Source organism: Melospiza melodia, chromosome 17, assembly GCF_035770615.1.
Source record: "Melospiza melodia melodia isolate bMelMel2 chromosome 17, bMelMel2.pri, whole genome shotgun sequence".
NCBI classification, from domain to species: Eukaryota; Metazoa; Chordata; class Aves; order Passeriformes; family Passerellidae; genus Melospiza; species Melospiza melodia.
In genome coordinates, this window is record NC_086210.1 from 11,745,782 (window position 1) to 11,767,000 (window position 21,219).

The following is a 21,219-nucleotide window of genomic DNA, read 5'->3' on the forward strand; positions in this document are numbered from 1 at the left end:
GAATCAGCACTGGGAATGCTCCAGGAGCGCCCTGAGACTGAGACTGGACTGGGACTGAGACTGACACTGGGAGTGCTCCTGACAGAGACTGAGATCAAAACTGGGAACGGGATTGGCACCGGGATCGATCCAGGACTTCCGTGTTCACTCTGGAGAGTTTTGGCTATGCCCCCATGCAGGACTGGGAGGGATCCCTAGGCAGGGTGGGACTGCCTCAGTTCACATTGTTCTGGTGCAGCCATCCCAGTCCATATGATCCCAGTCCGCATGATCCCAGTCTGTATGGTCCTGCATGGCACACACTCCAAAAGTCTGGAATTCCAGTTCCCCCTGAGGAAAAGGTGTTCCTGCCCTTGAAGGCAGAGCGCTTAAGAAGGGGCTGAAAGCCAAGTCTACTTGCAAGATCTTACAGTGACATTTCACTGCCAGCCTTCAAAACTTCACCGATTGTTGCTGTAGCTCCTGCATTGGGAATTAAATCAGAGCAGGGTGGCAGCTGCCCTGACTCGAGGGAGATACTGAGAGAGAAATAGAGCAGGCAAAGAGAGGCAGGAGAGAAAGGAGGACACAAAAAAATCAGCTGTGAAGGTGGCACTCCGGAAACAGAACTGCAACTGACTGAAAATGAATGGGACAGAAATCACTAACTCTGAAAGTTTTATTTACTATCAAATATATCCCACTTGCCCAGCCCCACACAATCCTAATCCACCGCTCCAAATTTGGATCCCACTTCTCCCAATCTCCTTCCAACCCCTTCTCACCATGGTGGCTTTGGAATCAAGTGAGTTTGGCACACAATTGAGATTTTTGAGGAGGGAACAAGGAATTTTGAGTTGGGTTTGAGCCCTTTTGGGGTACAACTGTATGGTTTTCAGTGGGGCTGAGTTGCTATGAGGAGACAGATTGATCCCTCTTGGTTTCTGCAGTGCAAAGAGATGGAGAACACTGCCCAAAAGCCTCCCAGGACCCATAAATCCTCAAGATCATGTCCCCAAATCATAAATTCCCTCTAAAACTGTGAAATGATGGGACTTTAGATAACTTTGATCAGTTTCTTTCTATTCAAGCCTGTTTTGCCTGTTTTTAAGGGATGAAGATGAATCAGAAGAAAATGAAGGCCAAAACAAAAGGATAACCAGCTAGGTGCCTTCCCAACATGGATCAAAGGGAATGTGGGTCACCAGGGCTCTCCCCAACAAGGGTCCTCCAGTAGGGAATGGAGTTGGAGCAGCATACAAAGGTCTTCCTGAAATCGGGGCACTCACAGGGCTTTCCTTACTGGTGGCTCTGTTGGTGCTTGGTCAAGGCTGAGCTCTGTGAGAAGCTCTTCCCACACTTTGGACACTCATAGGGCCTCTTCCCAGTGTGGATGCACCGATGGCTGATGAGGGAGGAATTGTGCTTGTAGCCTTTCCCGCAGTCAGGGCAGCAGAAGGCCCTCTCCTTTGTGTGAATCTGTTGGTGGTTGATGAGGGTGGAGTTGTACATTAATCCCTTCCCACAGTTGCGACAGTGGAAGGGCCTCTCCTCTGTGTGAGTCCGACGGTGTACAAGGAGATGTGAGCTGATCCGAAACCCCTTCCCACATTCTGAACACTTGTAGGGCCTCTCCCCAGTGTGGATGACCTGGTGCTGGACCAGGTTGGCACGCTGGCTGAAGCCCTTCCCACATTCCCCACATTTGTAGGGCCTCTTCCCAGTGTGAATGTTCTGGTGCTGGATCAGGTTGGTACTCTGAAGGTCTTCCCACATTCCCCACACTCATAGGGCTGCTCCCCAGTGTGGGTCCTCTGGTGGCGGATCAGGTGCGAGCTCCGGCTGAAGCTCATCCCACATTCCTCACACTCATGGGGCCTCTCCCCAGTGTGGATGCGCCGGTGCGTGACAAGATGTGCATTTTGCCTGAAGCCCTTCCCACAGTCGGGGCAGCGGAAGGGCCTCTCCTCTGTGTGCGTGCGCTGGTGCACAAGGAGACTAACCTCTTCCTGCACTGATCACACTCATAGGGCCTCTCCCCAGTGAGTCCCACCTGGTGACGGATGAGGGAGCAGCTCCGGCTGAAGCTCTTCCCACATTCCCCACACTCATAGGGTTGTTCTCCAGTGTGGATAATCTGGTGGTGGATGAAGCTGGAGCTGACTCTGAAGCTCTTCCCACATACCCCACACTCATATGGCTGTTCCCCAGTGTGGATCCTCTGGTGCTGAATCAGGCTGGAGCTCCGGCTGAAGCTCTTCCCACACTCCAAGCACTTGTGGGGCTTCCCGCCATCATGAAGCTGCTCATGGACCACCAAGTCCAAACTCTGGCTCAATCCCTGGCCGCCTTCCTGGCCCAGGTTGGGTCTTTCCTCCTCAGATCCCCGTGATCTGCGTTTGCAGCCCCTCCTTGCGTGTGATCTCCGGGGCTGTTCTTTCCCCTTTGATTCTTGTGCTGTGGAGCTGCTCAAAACAGCCTCTTCCACGAGGTTCTGCAGTGGGGATTTGTCCTCCCTGGTCCCCATCCTCAGCTCCTGCTCTGGGGGAGGAAGGACAAGGAGAGGATGGGATTTCCCTCTGTGCCACAGGGAAGGACAAGGAGATCCCCCCAGTGCGTCCCCAGCAGGACAGCTTTGGCAGCAGGGTTGTCCTGCAGCTGGGGCCTGTGCTGGGCTGAGAGATGGAGCAGAAGAGAGGGGGAAAGGGGCACTGACTTCCTCCTCACCTGCCTGGGTGTTCCGTGGCATCTTCCTTGTCCTTGCACCCTCCTTCTCCATCCAGCCAAGGGCTGGGAATGGGAAATCCTGGTTTGGGGAAAAACAAGGGATAAGCATGTTGAGTTTGACGGTCCTTCTGCCCAAGTCCATCTCTGGAAGTCACTGGGCATCGGGGGTCCATAGAATCCTCCAGAACACCAAGATTCAACTCCGAAAAAACCTCACAGAAGTTCCCCATCTCTGGTCTCTCCCCTTTGGTCTTAGGGGATTCCTCCCTGTCCCAGCTGCTTGGGGTCGTGCTCATATTGTGGGTCTCCCTTCTCCTCGGTTCCCATCCTCCTCAGGCTGCTGTGAATCCCAGGAATACAAAAGGTTCTCCTCTCCTCAGTCTCCCCATTTAGGAATGCTGGGGGTTTTCTGGGGTCCCAGGGTGCCTTCTCCCCTTATTTCTCTGCTTTGGGGTGCAAGAGCTCCAAGGAGTTCCCCCTGCCCCTCTCCAGGCTGTTGAAGGTCCTGTGAATCACGGCACTCCCCCTTCTCTGAGCTCCCCACTTTGGGCTCCTGGGGAACACAGGGCTCTGATCCTCCAGGCTGCCTCTGCCGGCAGCTGCCACCGGAACCCCTCAATGTCCCCAAAAGGGGCCTTTTCCACTCAGCTGTACAGTTCTTCATTCTCCCAACATGCTCCCCAAAAAACCCAACCCACAGAGCCCCCAGAATATCTGGGCCAAGGTCCCCTTTCCCTGTCACCTGCAGAATGGGGGGGTGATGATCCCACAGGTGCAGGGCTGCAAATTCAGGGAGTGCTCGACCTCGTGGTTCCTTCTCCTTTCCTTGATCCTCCTCTTCCTCACACTCCTCCTCTTCCATCCCTCCTCCTCCTCCTCCCTAAGCCCACCTCCTTCTCCTACTTCCAACCCTCCTCCCCCAGCAGCAGCCACACCCTCGCAGCCTGCGGCAGGAGCGGGGATGGAGCCAGAACAGGTCAGGATGGGCAGCGCGGGGCTCTCAGCTGCTCCCACCCACTGGGGCCGGGGGGAACCTGGCCCGGGCCAAAGGAGAGGCAAACTGGGCCTTGCTGGGGGCTGCACATCCACACTGGGGCTTGCTGGGGACCCTGCCTGGCCACTGCCAGCCCTTGGGGCTCCTCTTGGGACATCCAGGAGTGGGGGGATGCAGAGAGGGCTGGGGGATGCCAGGAGTGGCATCACTGGGAGGAACTATGCTATACTGGGGTAACTGGAAACTTACTGGGGCAACTGGGAATGAGTGGGAATTACTACAAGCATGCTGAGAGCAACTGGGGTATACTAGGAGTGTCTGTAACCATACTGAGCTGACTGGAACCACACTGGGAACAATGGGAAGCATGTTGAGGAGAACTGGGATGACAATGTGGGCAACTGGGAGAGAATGCGGGTGACTGGGTCTGCACTGGTGGCAACTGGGCATGACTGGGACCATGTTGGGAGGGATTGGGATCATCCACAGCATGACTAGGACTATACTAGGGACAACTGGGTGCAACTGGCTTCACACTGGGAGGAACAGGGAGAAACCGGAACCATGCTGGGGGCAACTGGGATCCTACAGGGATCACAGTGGAAGCAGCTGGGCCCATGCTGGGACAGACTAGGATCATACTTGCAGCAACTGGGACTGCATTAATGGTGACTGGGAGTAGCTGTGATCAAATGGGCTGGAAGCAACTCTGGGAGTGCTGGGAACATGCTGGGACCAACTGGGTTATACTGGGAGAGACTGAAACGATAGTGGGGGTAAATGGGAGCAACTGGAATCATGCTGAGTGATAATGGCAAGAGGTATGCCTATGTCAAGGTCACACTGGGATCATACTGGGAGTAAGTACAATAGTACTGAGAGTATGTAAGAGTGACTGGGATCCTACTGGAATCAGACTGGGGGTGACTGGAAAGGTGCTTGCCATGACTGGAACCATACTGGAGGTGACTGGGAGCAACTAGGACCACACTAGGAGTTATAGAGAGGCACTCTGGGCATGACTGGAATAATACTGGGAGGATCTAGAAGACACTGGATGCAACTGGGATCATACTAGGAATGACTGGAACCATACTGGCAGTGACTATGGGCACTACTGGGACCACCCTGGGAGCTACTGGGATTACAATGGGTGTGAATGGAACCTGACTGGGGGTTACTGAGAGCTACTGGGCCCATGTCAGGAGGAAATTGTGGACACATTGGGAGCAACTGGGATCAACTGGACTGTACTGGAACCATGCTGAGGGGACTGAGCTCACAACTGGGATCATACTGGAAGCAACTAGGACTATACTTTGGGCAGCAAACAAAAACTGGGATCATGCTGGAGGCAACTGGGAATAACTGGAAAAGACCGGGATAATTCTCAGGTAACTAGAGCCTCACTGGGGCAACTTGTAGCATCTCTAACCATACTAGGGATAACTGGAACAACACTGGGAACAGCAGGGACCATGCTGGGGATGACTGGGACTACTCTACAGAAACTGCAAGTGATTGAATCTACACTGGGGGACAGTGGATGTGACAGGGACCATGCTGAGAAGGACTAGGACTATTCTAGGGGCAACTGGGATCATTCTTGTAGGAACTAGGAACAACTGGAACTATACTGGGGGCAACTGGGATCATACTGAGGGTGACTGGAATCATACTGGGATTGACTAGGAGTGGCTGTGGGCAACTGGAATCATGCTGAAAGTTACTGGGAGCATGCTGGGGGTGACTGGGAAACACTGGGAGAGATAGGGATTTACTGGGATCATACTGGAGGCTACTGGGGTCACTCTGGCATTGACAGGGAGCAACTGGGATCACACTGGGGGCAACTGACATCAGACTGGGAGTGACTGGAATTATACTGGGATTAGAGTGCGTGTCATTGGACCCTGATTGGGGGTTATTGGGAGCTAACAGACCCATGCTGGGAGCCAACTGGGGACATAATTAGAAGAACTGGGAGCGAGTGGGATAAAAACAGGGGCAAGTAAAGCAGGAGGTTCACTGAGGTAACTAGAAGTGCCTGGCAATAACTACGAGAAAGTTCAGGGTACCTGGGATATACTGGAAGTGTCTGACACCATAGAAGTAGTGCCTGGGACCAAAGTGGGAGTGGCTGAGAATGCTCTAGAGGACCTGGGATCATGCTGGGGGCAAGTGTGAGTGACTGGGGCCATGCTGGGAGAGACAGGGACCATATTGGAATGACTAGGACTATGCTAGGGGCAACTGGGAGAACTGGGAACACACGAGATGAAATTGGGAGCAAGTGAGATCTTGCTAGGAGCAAATTGTATCATCATAGGGAATGACTGGGAGTGACTGGGCTCATAGTGGGAATGTTGCGGAAACTGGAAACGGGGGGAGCAACGAGGGGGCTCATAGTGGGAGCAGCCACTTCCAACACCAGGAACCCCAAACCCCATTCCCAGCTATCCCACCTGCTGGGGTCCTGGCAATCCCAGGGGGTTTCCCCCTCTCAGGGTCCCTGCTTTGCCCTTCTGGGGCTCTCCTGGGGCTCCCCAGAACTGGTGTCCCCCCGCCGGTGCCGCTGCTCCCGCGCGCTCCCCACGAGGCCCCGGCAGAGCTCGGAGGGCCGGCCGGGAAGCCCAACCCCCCCCGCCAGGGCTCTGCCACCACCCACACCGGGACCCCCGATGTCCCCCCGAGGGCCATCCACGGCTCGGCTTTGGAGCCCTGCCAGCTGCAAACATCCCCCCAAAAAACCCCAAAGCCAGCTCCCCCTGCCCAGGCACCTGCAGGGTGGGGGACAATGGTCCCGGGGCTGCAGCGAGTTCAGGAACTGCCAGGGCCATGAGATTCCCCCATTGTCTCTTCCTCTGTTGCTTCCTGCTGCCACTCCACCTCTTCCTCCCTCCCTCTCCCCCATTCCCAAACCCCAAACTGTGAGGCAAAAGGGGCGCGGTAGAGGGGACACGCGCTCCTATAAGGACCCAGTTTGGCCTAAAATCAGCCAAATGGGATTCAAGTTATCCAACGGGGTCTAAAATCCAACCAAATGGGCCTAAAATTGCCCAAAGTAGTTTGTACAAAATGGCCCAAAATCACCCTGAATTTCCAAAATGGGCTTAAAATCCACCCTGAAAGTATCTGGTTTTGCCTAAAATGACCCAAATGTGTATAAATTCACCTAAAATCCACCTGTTTTTTACTAAAATCACCCACATGGACCTAAATTCACCCAAACATCCCTGAAACCAACACAAGAGGACCTAAAATCACCTTAAAAAGACTTGATTTGACCTAAAATTAACTAAAGAAGCCAAAAATCTAACTAAATGGGCCCAAAACCACCAAAACAAGGAACCTAAAATCACCCACCCAGGATTAAAATTCACCCAGTATGGGCATAAAATCAGCCAAAGGGTCCCAAAATCCACACTAAAACTGCCCAGTTTATCCTAAAATCATCCAAACAGGCCTAAACTCTTTACAAACGGGCCTAAAATCATCCCGAGGGACCTAAAATCCACTCTAAAACCCACAAGATTTAGCCTAAAAGTCATTCAAAGAGGCCTAAAATCCACACTACAAGGCTTGAAATCACTCCAAAGGATCTGCAACCCACCCTAAACCTGTCCAGTTTGGCCTAAAATCACCCAAACAGGCTGAGATTGGGGCCGAGACTGGGATTGGCACCAGGATTGGCTGCACCCCTGGATGGGACTGAGTTGAGACTGGCAGGGGCCAGGGCTCTCAGGAGGGCTTTTGGGGACACTGGCCTCTTCTGAGCTTCGGGGAATTTTGTTGGGAGTTTAAGGGAAATTATTGGGTTTTTTGAAGATAATTGCAGGGTTTTCAGTGAGCTGAGGAACTTCGAGGGGTTTGGATTTGGGGGGATTTTATTGGCGCTTTGCGGGTTTGTTTTCTAGGGGGGGTTTGGGAGCTTATTGAGATTTTTTTGGGTTTTGGTAAATTTTAGTGGGGTTTACTATGATTTTGTTGGAGTCTAGAGTTTTTAATGGTTTTATTATATTTAGGGAGGTTGAGGGCATTTTATTAGAATTTGGGGGGCATTTAGTGGGATTCTTTGAGGGTTTGGGTTCATTTGGGATTTTTTTTGTTTTTGGAGAGATTTTGGTGGGTTTTTGTGGGGCTTTTTGGGTGTTGCCAGGATTTCTTTGGATCTTGGGGGGATTTTGTGGGATTTTTTGTGGGTTTGGAGATATTTTTGGGGTTTAATTGGAGTTTTGAGAGGTTTGTTGGGATTTCAAGAGATTGTGTGGGCTTTTACTGAAATTCTATGATGTTCTAAGGGAATTTTGTGAGATTTAATTGGGATTTTATGGGTTTTATTGGAACTTTTAGGGGTTTTAAGGAGATTTTGGTGCCTCTAAGCCCTTCCCCGCACCCAGGGGCAACCATAAAGCCCCCCCAACCCTGAAGCCCCCCCAAACTCCCACTAAAAACAAAATCCTCTAAAAATCCCAATAAATTCTTCAAAAAACCCAGAGAATACCTCAAAATCTCAGTAAAACCCACCAAAATTCAAAAAAACTTCCCAAAATTTCTATAAACCCCCCCAAAACCCCAATATAATCCCCCAAAATCCAAAACCCCCCAAACCCACAAAACCCCCCAAAACCCAGTAATTCTCTCCAAAAACCCACTAATTCCTCCTAAACTCCCGACAAAATCCCCCAAAGCCCAAAAAAGCCCCCCCCAAATGCCCAAAAATCCCCACAAAATCCCCCAGACTCATGGGGGATGTCTTGGATCAAGGGAGCACTGGCTGGAGGAACAGGAGCCACTTCAGGGGGCCCTTGAAACTTTTTGGGGAGGGGAAACGATGGGAGGCCTGCATAAAAACGGGGATTGGGAACCCCTGTTGTGCCCCCTCTGCCCAAAACACCCAGACCCCGGTCCAGGGTGGGCCTGGGACCCCCTGGGACGCCCAAATCTCCCCCAGGATTTCCCAAATCACCCCTCCAGGAACCCCAAACCCTTCCAGAGCCCCCCAAGGTTGGCCCAGGACCACCCTGGACCCCTAACCCCTCCCCAGGTCCCCCATACCCCCAGAAACCCCTGAGACCCCCAGGAACCCCCTGAGAGCCCCCAGACCCCAATCAAGCCCAGCCCAGGATGTCCCCGGAGACCCCGCCCCACCCAGAGCCTTCCCAAGACCCCCCATCCCCCCAAAAGCCTTCCCTCCGACGCCTCCCCAATCCTCCTCAGGGATCATCCGCAGATCCCCCAGACCCCTCCCCAAAACCAAGCCAGGACCCCGCAGGGCCCCCAAAACCCCTCACACAACACCCCAGGACCTCCCAGACCCTCCCAAGACCTTCCTACGACCCCTCCCCAAAACCCCCCAAGACCCTCCCACGACACCCCCCTGAAGACCCCATCCACACCCCCCCCCCCCAGATCCCCCCCCATCAATGCCCCACGACCCCTCCCTAGAGCCTCCCTGACACCTCCAGGACCCCTCAGGATCCCCCCCACCAAATACCCCTCCCCAGACCCCCCAGGACCCCAAGAACCCCCCCAAGAACCTCCAACAATTCCCTCTTAGAACCCCCAGCCCCCCCCACATCTCCCATCCCCCACCTGTCCCGGCCGCCTCAGCAGCTCCAGGATCGCTCGGTCCTCTCCCAGCGCCTCCCGGAGCACCCGCCCGAGCCCGGGACGGTGGAGGCGGAGGCGGAGGGAGTGCCCGCTTCACGCCCGACCCCGGGGTCAGAGGGCTCCACTTCCGGCTCGCCTCTAATTGGCTGGAGCAGCGCGGGGGAGGCGGGCGTTGTGAGTCGAGCCGCACGATGAGTGGTTGGTTTGGGGAGGATCGCGTCGCTATTGGTTGGAAGGGGCCCGCGCCGCTATTGGTTGGAAGGGGCCCGCGCACGCGGCGGACGCGGTGGCGGCAGTGGCAGTCGGTCTGAGGGGAGAACGGCTGAGGAAGGAGGTGAGGTGGGGTATGAGCGGAATGGAGTGGTCTTAGATGGCTTTGGGAGGAAATAGGTGGGGGTTGAGGCGGCTCTGAGGGGAAGTGGGAGGTGTGAGGTTGCTGCGGGACGGATTTGGGGGAAATTGGGCCGGTCTGAGGGATTTTTGCGGGGTCTGAGGGATAATTAGTGGCATGTCAGGTTGGTCCGGGGGGGAAACTGCAGGGAAAAGACGGGTATCTGAGGTGGGTTGGGAATGCGTTTGGGGGCAGTTGGGGTTGTTTGAGGGGCTTTTGTGGGGTGTGAGGTGGATTTGGGGCGAACGTGAAGGGAATTGAGGCGGTTTGAGGGGGATTTGAGAGGAGTTAGGGGCGTTTGAGGTGGGTGTAGGTGAATTGAGTGGTCCGAGGCTGTTGGGGGGCGCTTTGGGTGGTTTGAGGAGTTTTTGTGGGGTCTGAGGTAGAACTGGGGGGAAATGGAGGGGGAGGGGGGGCTCTGAGGTGAGTCTGGGCAGGAATGGGGAGATCTGAGGTTGGTTAGGGGGATCTGAGGTGAGTCTGAGGAGAAATGGGCGATTTTGGAGGGGTGGTTAAGGGAAAATAGGGGGATCTGAGGTCGGTTTGGGGGGAATGAGGGAGTCTGAGGGGGCTTTGGGGAGTCTGAGGGGCTTGGGGAGGAGCTTGAGAGGGTCTGGAGGGTTCTCAGGTGGGTTTAGAGGGGTCTGAGGGGGATTCGGAGCATCTAAGGGGTTCTGAGGTGACTCTGGGGGGAATTTGCGGGGTATCTCAGGTGGGTCTGGGGGCACCTAAAGGAGGTGTCAGGGGGTGAAGGGGTCCCAGATGCCCCCTAAAGCCCTCCTGTCCCCACAGAGGAGTCCTGGCCATGGCAGTGCAGGACCCCCGGCCCAACCACACCATCTACATCAACAACCTGAACGAGAAGATCAAGAAGGATGGTGAGGAGGGGCTGGGAGGGTCTCTGAATGTCACCAGGGGCTCAGGCTGTGCCTTGTGCATCCCCACTGTCACCGTGATGTCCCCATGTGTGTCACCGTGATGTCCCCATTGCCAGTGTGCTGTCCCCATTGTCACCGTGCTGTCACTCTGTCCCCAGAGCTGAAGAAGTCCCTCTACGCCATTTTCTCGCAGTTTGGGCAGATTTTGGACATTTTGGTGTCTCGCAGTCTCCGCATGCGGGGCCAGGCCTTTGTCATCTTCAAGGAGATGAGCAGCGCCACCAACGCCCTGCGCTCCATGCAGGGCTTCCCCTTCTACGACAAACCCATGGTGAGACAGAGACTGGGGGAGAATTCTGGCATTTTGGGAAAAAAATGGAGTTCTAGGGAAAAAACACCAAAATGTGACCACAAATATCCCTAAAATCTATCTTATAATCCTTCTGAATTCACCCTAAGCACCCCAAAACTTCCTCCTCTATGATACACCCATGGTGAAACAGAAATTCTGTGGAAAAACACTGGGATTTTGGGAAAAATTCCTGGTATTTTAGGAAAAAGACTGAATTTCTGGGAAAAAAACCGCAAAATCCTGCTGGAAATCTACCAAAATCCCCTGGGAACACTCTCAAATCAAACTAGGAATCAAAGCTTCTCCTTCTATGACAAGCCCACAGTGGGACAGAAACTTGATGAAAAAAATCTGACATTCTAGAGAAAAACTGAAATTCTGGGGGAAAAAATGCCAGAATCTGGCCTCAAGTATTCCCAAAATCCAACCTGTAATCCTCCAAATTCACCCTGACCACCGTAAGGCTTCCCCTTCTATGACAAGTGCATGGTGATAGCCAAACCTGAGGGAAAATTTTGACATTTTGTAAAAAAATCCTGGAATTCTGAGGAAAATCCTGAATTCCTGGGGGAAAAAAACCCCAAGATGCAGCATCAAATATCCCCAAAATTCAACCAGACCACCCCAAAGCTTCCAATTTTATGGCAAGTTTCTGGTGAGAGACAATTCTGGGGAGAAATGCTTAAATTATGGGAAAAATCCGCAGATTTTGGGGGAAAAACCCAGAATTCTTGGGGGGAAAAAATTAAAAATTAAATCCAGCCTCAAATATCCCCAAAATCCCACCAAAAAAAAAAAAAAAAAAAACCAAAAAAAACACAACAAATCCCACTAGGAATGCACCTAAAATCAAGCCAGGACCTGCCCCAAAGCTTCCTCTGCTACGGCCAAACCCAGTGAGAACCAAATCATGGAAGAAACCCCAAAATTACTGGAAACCCCCTGAAATCCAGCCAGGAATTCCCAAAGCTTTCACTTCTATGGCAAACCTGTGGTGAAACTGCAAATTCAACCTGGAAACTGTTGGAAAATCTGTTGGAAACCCCCAAATCCCTCTTGGAGGTCCTCCAAAATCTATGAATTCCTCAGAAACTCCCAAATCCCTCCTAAATCTTTCTGAATTCCCTCAAAATCTCTCAGAAATTCCTAGATCCCTGCTAGGACTCCTGAAATACTCCCAGATTCCTCTTGGAGCTCCCCCAAACGCCATCTGAAAATCCCAAAATACTTTCTGGAACCTTCCCAAATCCCTCACAACCCCTGAAAATCCCTTGGAAAACCCCAACCCCCCCCGAAATCTCTTCAAATTCTTCCAAATTCCCTCTTGAAATTCCCTAAAACCCCTCAGAACCCCCCAAAATCCCTCAGAAAGTCCCTGAATCCCTCCTTGAATCTCTCCCAAATCCCTCAGAACCCTTGAAAATCCCTCAGAAAACCCCAAAATCCCCCTTGGAAATCCCAGAATCCCTGTTGGCACCTCCCAAATTCCTCTGAATTCTCCCAAAATTCCTTCTTGAACTTCCCAAAATTCCTCAAAAATGTCCCTAATTGCTCTTGGAACCCCCCCATATCCTGTCTGGAACTTCCCCAAATGCCACAGAATTCCTGAAAATCCCATGGAAAACCCCAAAATCCCTCTTGGAACTCACCCAAATCCCCTCTAAATTCCCCCAAATTCCTCTAAATATGCAAAACTCTTTCTAGAACTTCCCAGAGTTCCTTGAAAAACCCAAAATCTTTCTTGGAACTCCCCCAAATACTTGAGAAAGTCTCAAATCCCTCAGAAAGCCCCAATTCCTCCCCAGATCCCCCCAAAATCCTCGGGAACACCCCCAAAACCCCCTGGACTGATCCCAAATCTTGTGGAACCACCCCAAAATCCCATGGAACAACCCCAAATCCTCTTTGGAACCTCCAGAAATCCCTTGGAAAGCCTCAAATCTGAGCACCCTTAGGAAAACCCCAAAATCCCTCCCAGAGATGCCCTGAATGCTCTGAAATCCCCCAAATGCCCCAATCCTGGGAATGTGCCGTCCCAGCGGATCCAGTACGCCAAGACGGACTCGGACATCATCGCCAAGATGAAGGGAACGTTCGTGGAGCGGGAGCGGGATCGGGACCGGGAGCGCAAACGGGACAAGCGCAAAGCCAAGGGGGGAGAGGCCCCTGGCCCCAAAAAGAGTGGGGCTGGAGCGCAGGGGGCAACGCAGGGGGCAGTGCCCGTGAGTGCCAGGGGATTGCTTGATTGGACTGGGGTCATTTGTGGGATTTGGGTTGTTCGTGGGATTTGGGGTCATTAGTGGGATTTGGGTTGTTTGTGGGATTTGGGGATATTCGTGAGATTTGGGGTTATTAGTGGGATTTGGGGTTAATTCATGGGATTTAGGGTTAATTTGTGGGATTTGGGGTTCTTCGTGGGATTTGGGGTCATTCATGGGATTTGGGGTCATTCGTGGGATTTGGGTTGTTCGTGGGATTTGGGGTTAATTTGTGGGATTTGGGGTTATTCATGGGATTTGGGGTCATTCATGGGATTGGGGGTCATTCATGGGATTTGGGTTGTTCGTGGGATTTGGGGTCATTCGTGGGATTTGGTTTGTTCGTGGGATTTGGGGTCATTCGTGGGATTTGGGTTGTTTGTGGGATTTGGGGTCATTCGTGGGATTTGGGGTTGTTCGTGGGATTTGGGATCATTCGTGGGATTGGGGTTATTAGTGGGATTTGGGGTTATTTCGTGGGATTTGGGATCATTCGTGGGATTGGGGTTATTAGTGGGATTTGGGTCGTTTGTGGGATTTGGGGTTATTCGTGGGATTTGGGGTTATTCGTGGGATTTGAGGTCATTTGTGGGATTGGGGTTGTTCGTGGGATTTGGGGTCATTCATGGGATTTGGGGTCATTCGTGAGATTTGGGGTCATTCGTGAGATTTGGGGTTATTCGTGGGATTTGGGTTGTCCGTGGGATTTGGGGTCATTCGTGGGATTTGGGATCATTTGTGGGATTTGGGTTGTTCATGGGATTTGGGGTCATTCGTGGGATTTGGGGTCATTCGTGGGATTTGGGTTGTTTGTGGGATTTGGGGTTGTTTGTGGGATTTGGGGTCATTCATGGGATTTGGGTTGTTCGTGGGATTTGGGGTCATTCTTGGGATTTGGGATCATTCGTGGGATTGGGGTTATTAGTGGGATTTGGGGTTATTTAATGGGATTTGGGGTTATTAGTGGGATTTGGGGTTAATTCGTCGGATTGGGGTTGTTCGTGGGATTTGGGGTCATTCATGGGATTTATGGGATTGTTTTGTGGGATTTGGAATCATTTATGGGATTGGGCTCATTTGTGGGATTTTGAGATAAGAATCAGGGCACAGGGGGAGGTGCCAGTGGGTGCCAGGAGATTTATAGGATCTTTTATGGGATTTGGGGTAATTTGTGGATTTTGTGATTGTTGCACAAGGGTCAGTGCCCATGAGTCTCAGGGTATTTATGGGATTGTTTTATGGGCTTTGGGGTCATTCATGGGATTTGGGGTTATCTATGGAATTATGAGATCAGAATCAGGGCACAGGGGGTGGTGCCCAGTGGGTGCTAGGAGATTTACAGGATCATTTATGGGATTTGGGGTCATTTATAGGATTTGAGATTGGGAACAGGGCACAGAAGGCAGTGCTCGTGAGTGCATGGGGAATTTGGGATGGCTTTGGGGGATTTTGGGATTGTTTTATGTGATTTGGGATTGTTCCCAGGGCATTTGGGATCACTATAGGGGGTTTGGGGTTGTTTAATGAGACTTTGGGATCATTTTGGGGGTGGTTCTGGGGCATTTGGGATCATTCAATTGGATTTTGGGGTGGATTTATGGGATTTGGGATTGGGGCACAGGGGACAGTGCCTGTGAGTGCCAGGAATTTGGGATCGGTTTAGGGGATTTTGGGATCAGTCCTGGGGGATTTGGAGATGTTTGGGTGGGCACTGGGGATCATTCCTGGGGATTTGGAATCAGTTGATGGGAATTTGGCATCATTTTGTGGGATTTTGGGGATTGTTCTTAGGAGATTTGGGATTGTTTAATAGGGTTTTGGGATGGTTCCAGGGGATTTTGGAATCATTGCAGGGGGTTTGGGGAAAGGTTCAGGGAGATTTTGGGATTGTTCCAGAGAATTTTGGGGGATTTGTGGGGATTTGGGATCATTCCAGGGGATTTGGGGGATGATTCTGAGGGATTATGGGTAATTTAGGATCATTCTGGGGGATTCTGGGATCATTCCAGGGGATTTGGGATTGTTCCTGGGCATTCTGGGAGGGCATGGGGGGATTTGGATGGGATTTGGGGGGGATTTGAGTTATTTGGGTTCTTTGTGTGCCTTTGGGGTTATTTAGGGTAATTTTGGGGTTATTTGGGGTAATTTTGAAGTTGTTTGGTGTCATTTTGGGGTTTTTCAGGGTAAGTTTGGGATAATTTGGGGTAATTTTTCATAGTTTTGGGAAAATTGGCGGTTTTGGGGCCCTGCGTGTCTGTAGCGTAGTTCAGGGATAATTCCGTGTGGGTTTGGCATAATTCTACATTGATTTGAGATTCTCACTGTACTTTTGGCATAACTTCGGGATTCTGTCTGTGCCTTTGGGATGATTTGGGGTGTGTTGGGGTCTCTCCTCAGGGGATGCCGCCACTGGCGCAGCCGCCCCGGATGCTGCCGCACCTGGGGGGACAGCCGCCCTACATCCCCCCCCCGGGCATGATTCCAGCCCCAGGAATGGCCCCAAATCCCGGAATTCCCCCGGGAATGGCCCCACAGCCTGGAATGGCGCCGATCCCTACCCCACAGCCTGTGAGTGACCCCAGAACCTGAGTAATTTAGAGGACTTGTGGGATTTTTGTGATGGAATTTGGTGGGATTTTGAGGGAATTTTTGGTGGGGATTTTTTGGGTACATTTCCTGAGATTTTTGGTAGGATTGAGGGAACTTGGGGGCATTTTTTGGTGGATTTATGAGGGTTTTGGTGGGATTTTGATGTGGATTTTTTGAATGGATTTGCAGTGGATTTTGTGGCTTTTGGGACAATCTTTGTGCAATATTTCAAAGGGATATTTTGGACGATTTTGAGGGATTTTTTGGGTGGTTTTGTTTAATTTGGGGATTTTGGGTGGGATTTTTGTGCAGATTTTTCTGCATGGATTCTGTGAGATTTTCATGGGGATTTAGTGGTACTTTTTGAAGATTTTTACTGTGAGATTTAGGGGGATTTTTGGGGTGATTTTTGTGGGCTTCGGTGCATTTTTTGTAAGGATTTTTGGCATGAACTTTGTGGTCTTTTGGGTGGAATTTTGGTGAATTTTTGGTCAGATTTGGAGAGACTTTTTGGGGGATTATTTAGAGAGATTTTTGGGGGGTTTTGGTGGGATATTGTGCAGATTTTTATGGGAGTTTTTCCAGGATTTTGGTGGATTTTTGGGCAGATTTTTTTTTAGTGTGTACACAGTGTGACTTTAGGTAGATTTTGGGCCTGGTTTGGGGCAGATTTGGTGCTGATTCTGGGGTTTTTCTCTCATTCCCCACAGCTGTCGGAAAACCCCCCGAACCACATCCTGTTCCTGACCAACCTCCCTGAGGAGACCAACGAGCTGATGCTCTCCATGCTCTTCAACCAGTGAGAACTTGGGCAATTCCAGGAATTCTGGGCAGGGACTGGGGGATTGGGGTATTCTGGGGCTTCAGGAGGGTGGAGAGAGGCGAGGAGGCCTTTGGGCTGTATTTTTTTTTTTTTTTTTTTGGCAAATATCAGGATTTGGGGGGAGAAGTTCTGGATTTTTTGAGTAGGAATTTCTGGGGTTTTGGAGGACTGTTTCCAGATTTTTTTGAGGAATGTTTTTTGTTTTTTTAGGTGAGTTGGATTTTTGGGTTTATTTAGGAATGGCTCTGGAGTTTTTGGGGGAAGTTCCACGATTTTTGGGAATGCTTCAGGATTTTTTTTTTGGAGAAACTTTCTGGACTGGGGGGACAGGTTTATCAGTTTTGGGGGGAACATTTCTGTTTTTTCTTAAGAAAGTTTCTAGATTCTGAGGAATGTTTCCAGATTTTTGGGGGAACATTTGTGGATTTTGGGAGGAAGTTCCTTGATTTTGGGGAATATTTCAGGATTTTCTGCAGGGAAAGCTTCTGGCTTTTTGTGGGGACAGTTACGGATTTTTTGCGGAAAGATCCTCAATTTTAGAGTTTATTGGGGTTTTTGGGGGGATGTTTTTGGACTTTTTGAGGACCATTTCTCAGTTTTTGGAAGAAATGTTTCTAGATGTTTTGGGGGACACTCCTGGATTTTTTTGGGGAACATCTCTGGATTTTTGGCAATCTTTCTGGATTTTTTCAGGGAGGTTTTGGTGGGGGGGGAATGTTTCTGGACTTTTAGAGAGGTTGGATTTTGGAGGTTTTGAACAATTTTGGGAGGGTTTTTGTGGGATCTTGGAGGTATGTTTCTGGATGTGGTGGAATTTTTCGGGATCTTGTGGGATATTTCTGGATTTTGCGGGGTATTGGGTTTTTGGAGTTTTGGGGATTTTGAGAATGTTTAAGTGGGATTTAGAGTTGGATTTGTGATTGATGGGATGTTGGATTTTTGGAAATGTTTTGGAATCTTTGGGTTTGTTGGATTTTTGGGGAGTTGAACATTGAAAGATTTTCAGAGCATTTCCCTGGAATTTTGGGGAAATCCTGCAGGACTTTTGGGGTTCCTGGGGATATTTTGGGGTTTTGAGGGACGTTCTGAGATTCGCAAGCCATTTTGAGAGCCTTTCAGTTGGATTTTGGGGGTAATTTCCCAATACTGGGGGTTTTCCCAAACTCGGGCTCTCCCCCTTGGATTTCTTAGGGATTTCCCCAAATTCTCAGCTCCTCCTGACCCCAACCCCCCATCCCAAATTCCCAGGCATTGGGAATCCAGGAGCTCCCTCGGGGGCATTTGGTGGCATTCCTGGAATTTGAGATTTTTTGGGTATTTTGAGAAGAGTCATGTGGGGAATGCGTTGGATTTTTGGGGGAATGTTTCTGGAATTTTTGGAGGGAGATGTTCCCAGACGTTAGGGAATGTTTATGGAGTTGGATTTCTGGGGTTTTGGGGAGCATTGCTGGATATTTTTGGGGATGTTTCTGGATATTTGGTGCAGTTGGATTTCTGGATCTTTTGAGGGGGAAAAGTCTGGAATTTGAGGGGAAATTCTGGATATTAGGGGAACATTTCTGGACTTTTATGGGGAGTTGGATTTCTGGAACTTTTTTTGAAGCGTTTCTGGATTTTGGGGGGATGTAGCCAGATCTTTTTGGGAATGTTTCCGAGTTTTTTGGGGGGAATGCTTCTGGATTTTGGGGGTAAATTTTTAGGTTCTCAGGTTTTTTGGGGAATATTTCTGAGTTTTTGAGAGAAGTTTCTGGATTTTTTGGGGAACATGGCTGGATATTTGGGAATGCTGCTGGATTTCTAAGAGACGCTGTTTCAGGGGTTTTTGGGGGGGATGCTTCTGGATATTTGGGGTGTGCATTTCTGGATTTTGTTGGGGAACATTTCTGAATTTTGGGGGAACCATTTCTGGAATATTTTTGGGGAACATAGTCAGATTTTTTGGGGAACGGTCCCAGGTTTCTGGGAGAACGGTCGCAGGTTTTTTCAGGCTCTCCTGACCCCACTCCCCATCCCAGGTTCCCAGGGTTCAAGGAGGTGCGCCTGGTGCCCGGGCGCCACGACATCGCCTTCGTGGAGTTCGACACCGAGGTGCAGGCGGGCGCTGCCCGTGAGGCTCTGCAGGGCTTCAAGATCACCCAGAGCAACGCCATGAAGATCTCTTTCGCCAAAAAGTGACCCAAAACACCCCAAACCCCACCAAAATACCCCTAAACCCCCCCAAAAAAGGGCCTGAAATACCCCAAGATCCAAAAAAGCGCCTCAAAACCGCCCCTAAATACCCAAAACCTGCCCCAAAACACCCCAAAATCCCATAGAAACACCTTAAAATCCTTCCAAGCCACCCCAAAATCCCATAGAAACACCCTAAAATCCCTCTAAACTACCCCAGAACACCCTAAATCCCATAAAACTGCCCCAGAAAAAGTCCTGGCCCTGATCCAAACCCCACACACACCCCCACTCCCCCAGGTAAGTTCAGCTCCGCCCAAATCTTCATTTTTTAAACCCAAATCCTCCTTTTTCCCACCTCAAATTATTTTTTTTCCAGCCCAAATCCTTTGTGAGTCCCCAAATCCCTTTTCCTATCCCAAAATCTCCCTTTTCCACCTCAATTCCCCACCCCAAATCCTGTTTTTTTCACCTCAAATCATTTGTGCATCCCAAATCTCCTTTATCTACCCCAGATAACCCTTTTCCACCCCAAATCCTTCCCTGCCCACCTGAAATCCCCTTTTCCCACACAAAATCTCCTTTTTTAACTCCAAATCCTCTTTTCCCACCCCAAGTGCTTCCCAGCCCACCCTAAATCCTCTTTTTCCACCAAAAATCTTTCCCCACCCTAAATGCCTCAATTCCCACCTCAATCTCCCTTTTCCCCTCCCCACCCTAAATCCCCCTTCCCCCACCCAAAATTCCTTTTTTACCCCAAAATCTCCTTTTTTCATCTTAAATCCTTCTTTTTCCACCCCAAATCCCCTTTTTCCACCCCAAAATCCTTTTCCATCCCAATATTTCCTTTTCCCACCCAAATCTCCTTTTTTCCATCCCAAATCCGTCTTTGTGCATCCCAAATCCTCCTCTCACACCAAAATCTCTTTTATCCATCTTAAATGCTCTTCTTTCCTCCCTACATCTTCTCACCCCAAATCCTTCTTCTTTCACCCCAAATGCCCTTCTTCCACCCTGGATCCCCACCCCAAATTCACTTTCTCCATCCCCCAGGGGCTTTTGGGGTTCCCAAGGAGTTTTTGGGGTTTTTCCCAGCATTGTACCCAGGGTCTCTCTGCAGACATTGCACCTGGAGCTGCCCCCACCCCAGATAAGCCCAAATCCCCTTTTCCCACTCCCCCACATGTTTCTGGGATTCCCAAGGGGGTTTTGGGCTCTTTCCCAGCATTGTACCCAGAGTCTCTCTGCAGACATTGCACCTGGAGCCTTCCAAAATAAACCCCACTATGCCCCCAAGGGCTGGAGTGGTTTTGGGGGGATGTTGGGGATGGGGGGGGGCAGGGGGCGTGACTCCTGAGACTTTGGGGACTGGGGGGATTTGATCCTGAAATTTGGGGGTTGGGGTGTTTGACACCCCAGGGTTTGGGGGTATTTGACCAGGACTTGGGATTTTGGGGGGCTTTGACCCTAGGATTTGGGGATTAGGGGATTGGACCCCAGATTTTGGGGATGAGGGTTGGATACCCCACATATTTCAAACCCCAGAAGTTGGGGATTGGGGGTTTTAAGCCCAAATTTTGGAGATTGAGGGTGTTTGGCACCTTAGGGTTTGGAGATATTTGACCCCAAACTTTGGGCATTGGAGATGGTGGACACCCCAGATGTTTTAAACCCCAGGATTTGGGGCTATGTGGATTCAACCCAAACACTTAGGAATTGGGGAGTGTTTGACACCCTGGGATTTGGGGGTTTGATTCTAAAATTTAGGTTTCAGGGTGGAGGGGGGGAGGTTGACATCCCAGAATTTGGGTTTAGGGATGTTTGACCTCTCCCGCCAGTGTTGGAACCCCCAGGATTTGGGGTCAGGGGCTTGACCCCAGGATTTGGCATGTTTGACCCCAGGATTTGGGGTGTTTGACCCCCTCAGGTTTGTGGTCGGGGTTGAGATTGGAGCCATTCCCTGGAAACAGCGGCGGGATCAGGAAGGGGAGACACCTCAACCCAGTAATGGTCCCTGACCCCGGGGAGAGACCTCGTCCCAATCCCGGAATGGACCCATCCCCACAATCCCGGACCCCTCCCCGTTCCTAGACCCTGTCCCTCTTATGGATCCCTTCCCCACTCCTAGACCCCTCCCCAGTTCCAGATCATTGTGTTAACTAATCTCGGAGTGCAAAACACAACATGGAAAGGGGATTGCAGTATCAATCAAAACCAAATGCACCTTTATAGAATGACCACAGCAAATGCGTGAAAGGAATTAGGGAAGTCCCGGTTAACTCAAGGTTCTATTATAGTCCATTGCTGAGGGGGGAAACAGATCTTGAAATGGCTGAGGGGGAAGAGATACAATCAAGAAGTCTATTGAAATCGCTGAGGGGGGTAAAAGGTATTGAAGACAGGTACAGACAGTCATGTTCTCAGCAGGATAAGTCAGTATCAGCAG

The 21,219-nt window shown here is 50.7% G+C and overlaps 1 protein-coding gene and 1 pseudogene across 1 annotated transcript; one reads left to right on the forward strand and one right to left on the reverse strand.

Moving 5' to 3' along the window:
• Positions 1-625: 625 nt before the first annotated feature.
• LOC134426002 (zinc finger protein 135-like) lies at positions 626-9,405 on the reverse strand (annotated as a pseudogene).
• A 167-nt stretch (positions 9,406-9,572) lies between these two features.
• SNRPA (small nuclear ribonucleoprotein polypeptide A) lies at positions 9,573-20,067 on the forward strand. The gene is made up of 7 exons (XM_063170996.1): positions 9,573-9,647; positions 10,497-10,582; positions 10,741-10,913; positions 12,974-13,156; positions 15,590-15,760; positions 16,492-16,580; positions 18,620-20,067. Exons 2-7 carry the CDS (start codon positions 10,510-10,512, stop codon positions 18,777-18,779), a joined length of 849 nt encoding a protein of 282 aa, XP_063027066.1. The 5' UTR covers positions 9,573-9,647; positions 10,497-10,509; the 3' UTR covers positions 18,780-20,067.
• Positions 20,068-21,219: the final 1,152 nt, after the last annotated feature.

What these genes read in the sequence shown, in the direction of transcription:
- SNRPA (XM_063170996.1), top strand. Translation starts at nt 10,510, where the DNA reads ATGGCAGTGCAGGACCCCCGGCCCAACCACACCATCTACATCAACAAC. An exon ending in CGAGAAGATCAAGAAGGATG is followed by an intron (nt 10,583 to 10,740) that starts GTGAGGAGGGGC and finishes CTCTGTCCCCAG; the next exon opens with AGCTGAAGAAGTCCCTCTAC. An exon ending in CAACGCAGGGGGCAGTGCCC is followed by an intron (nt 13,157 to 15,589) that starts GTGAGTGCCAGG and finishes GTCTCTCCTCAG; the next exon opens with GGGATGCCGCCACTGGCGCA.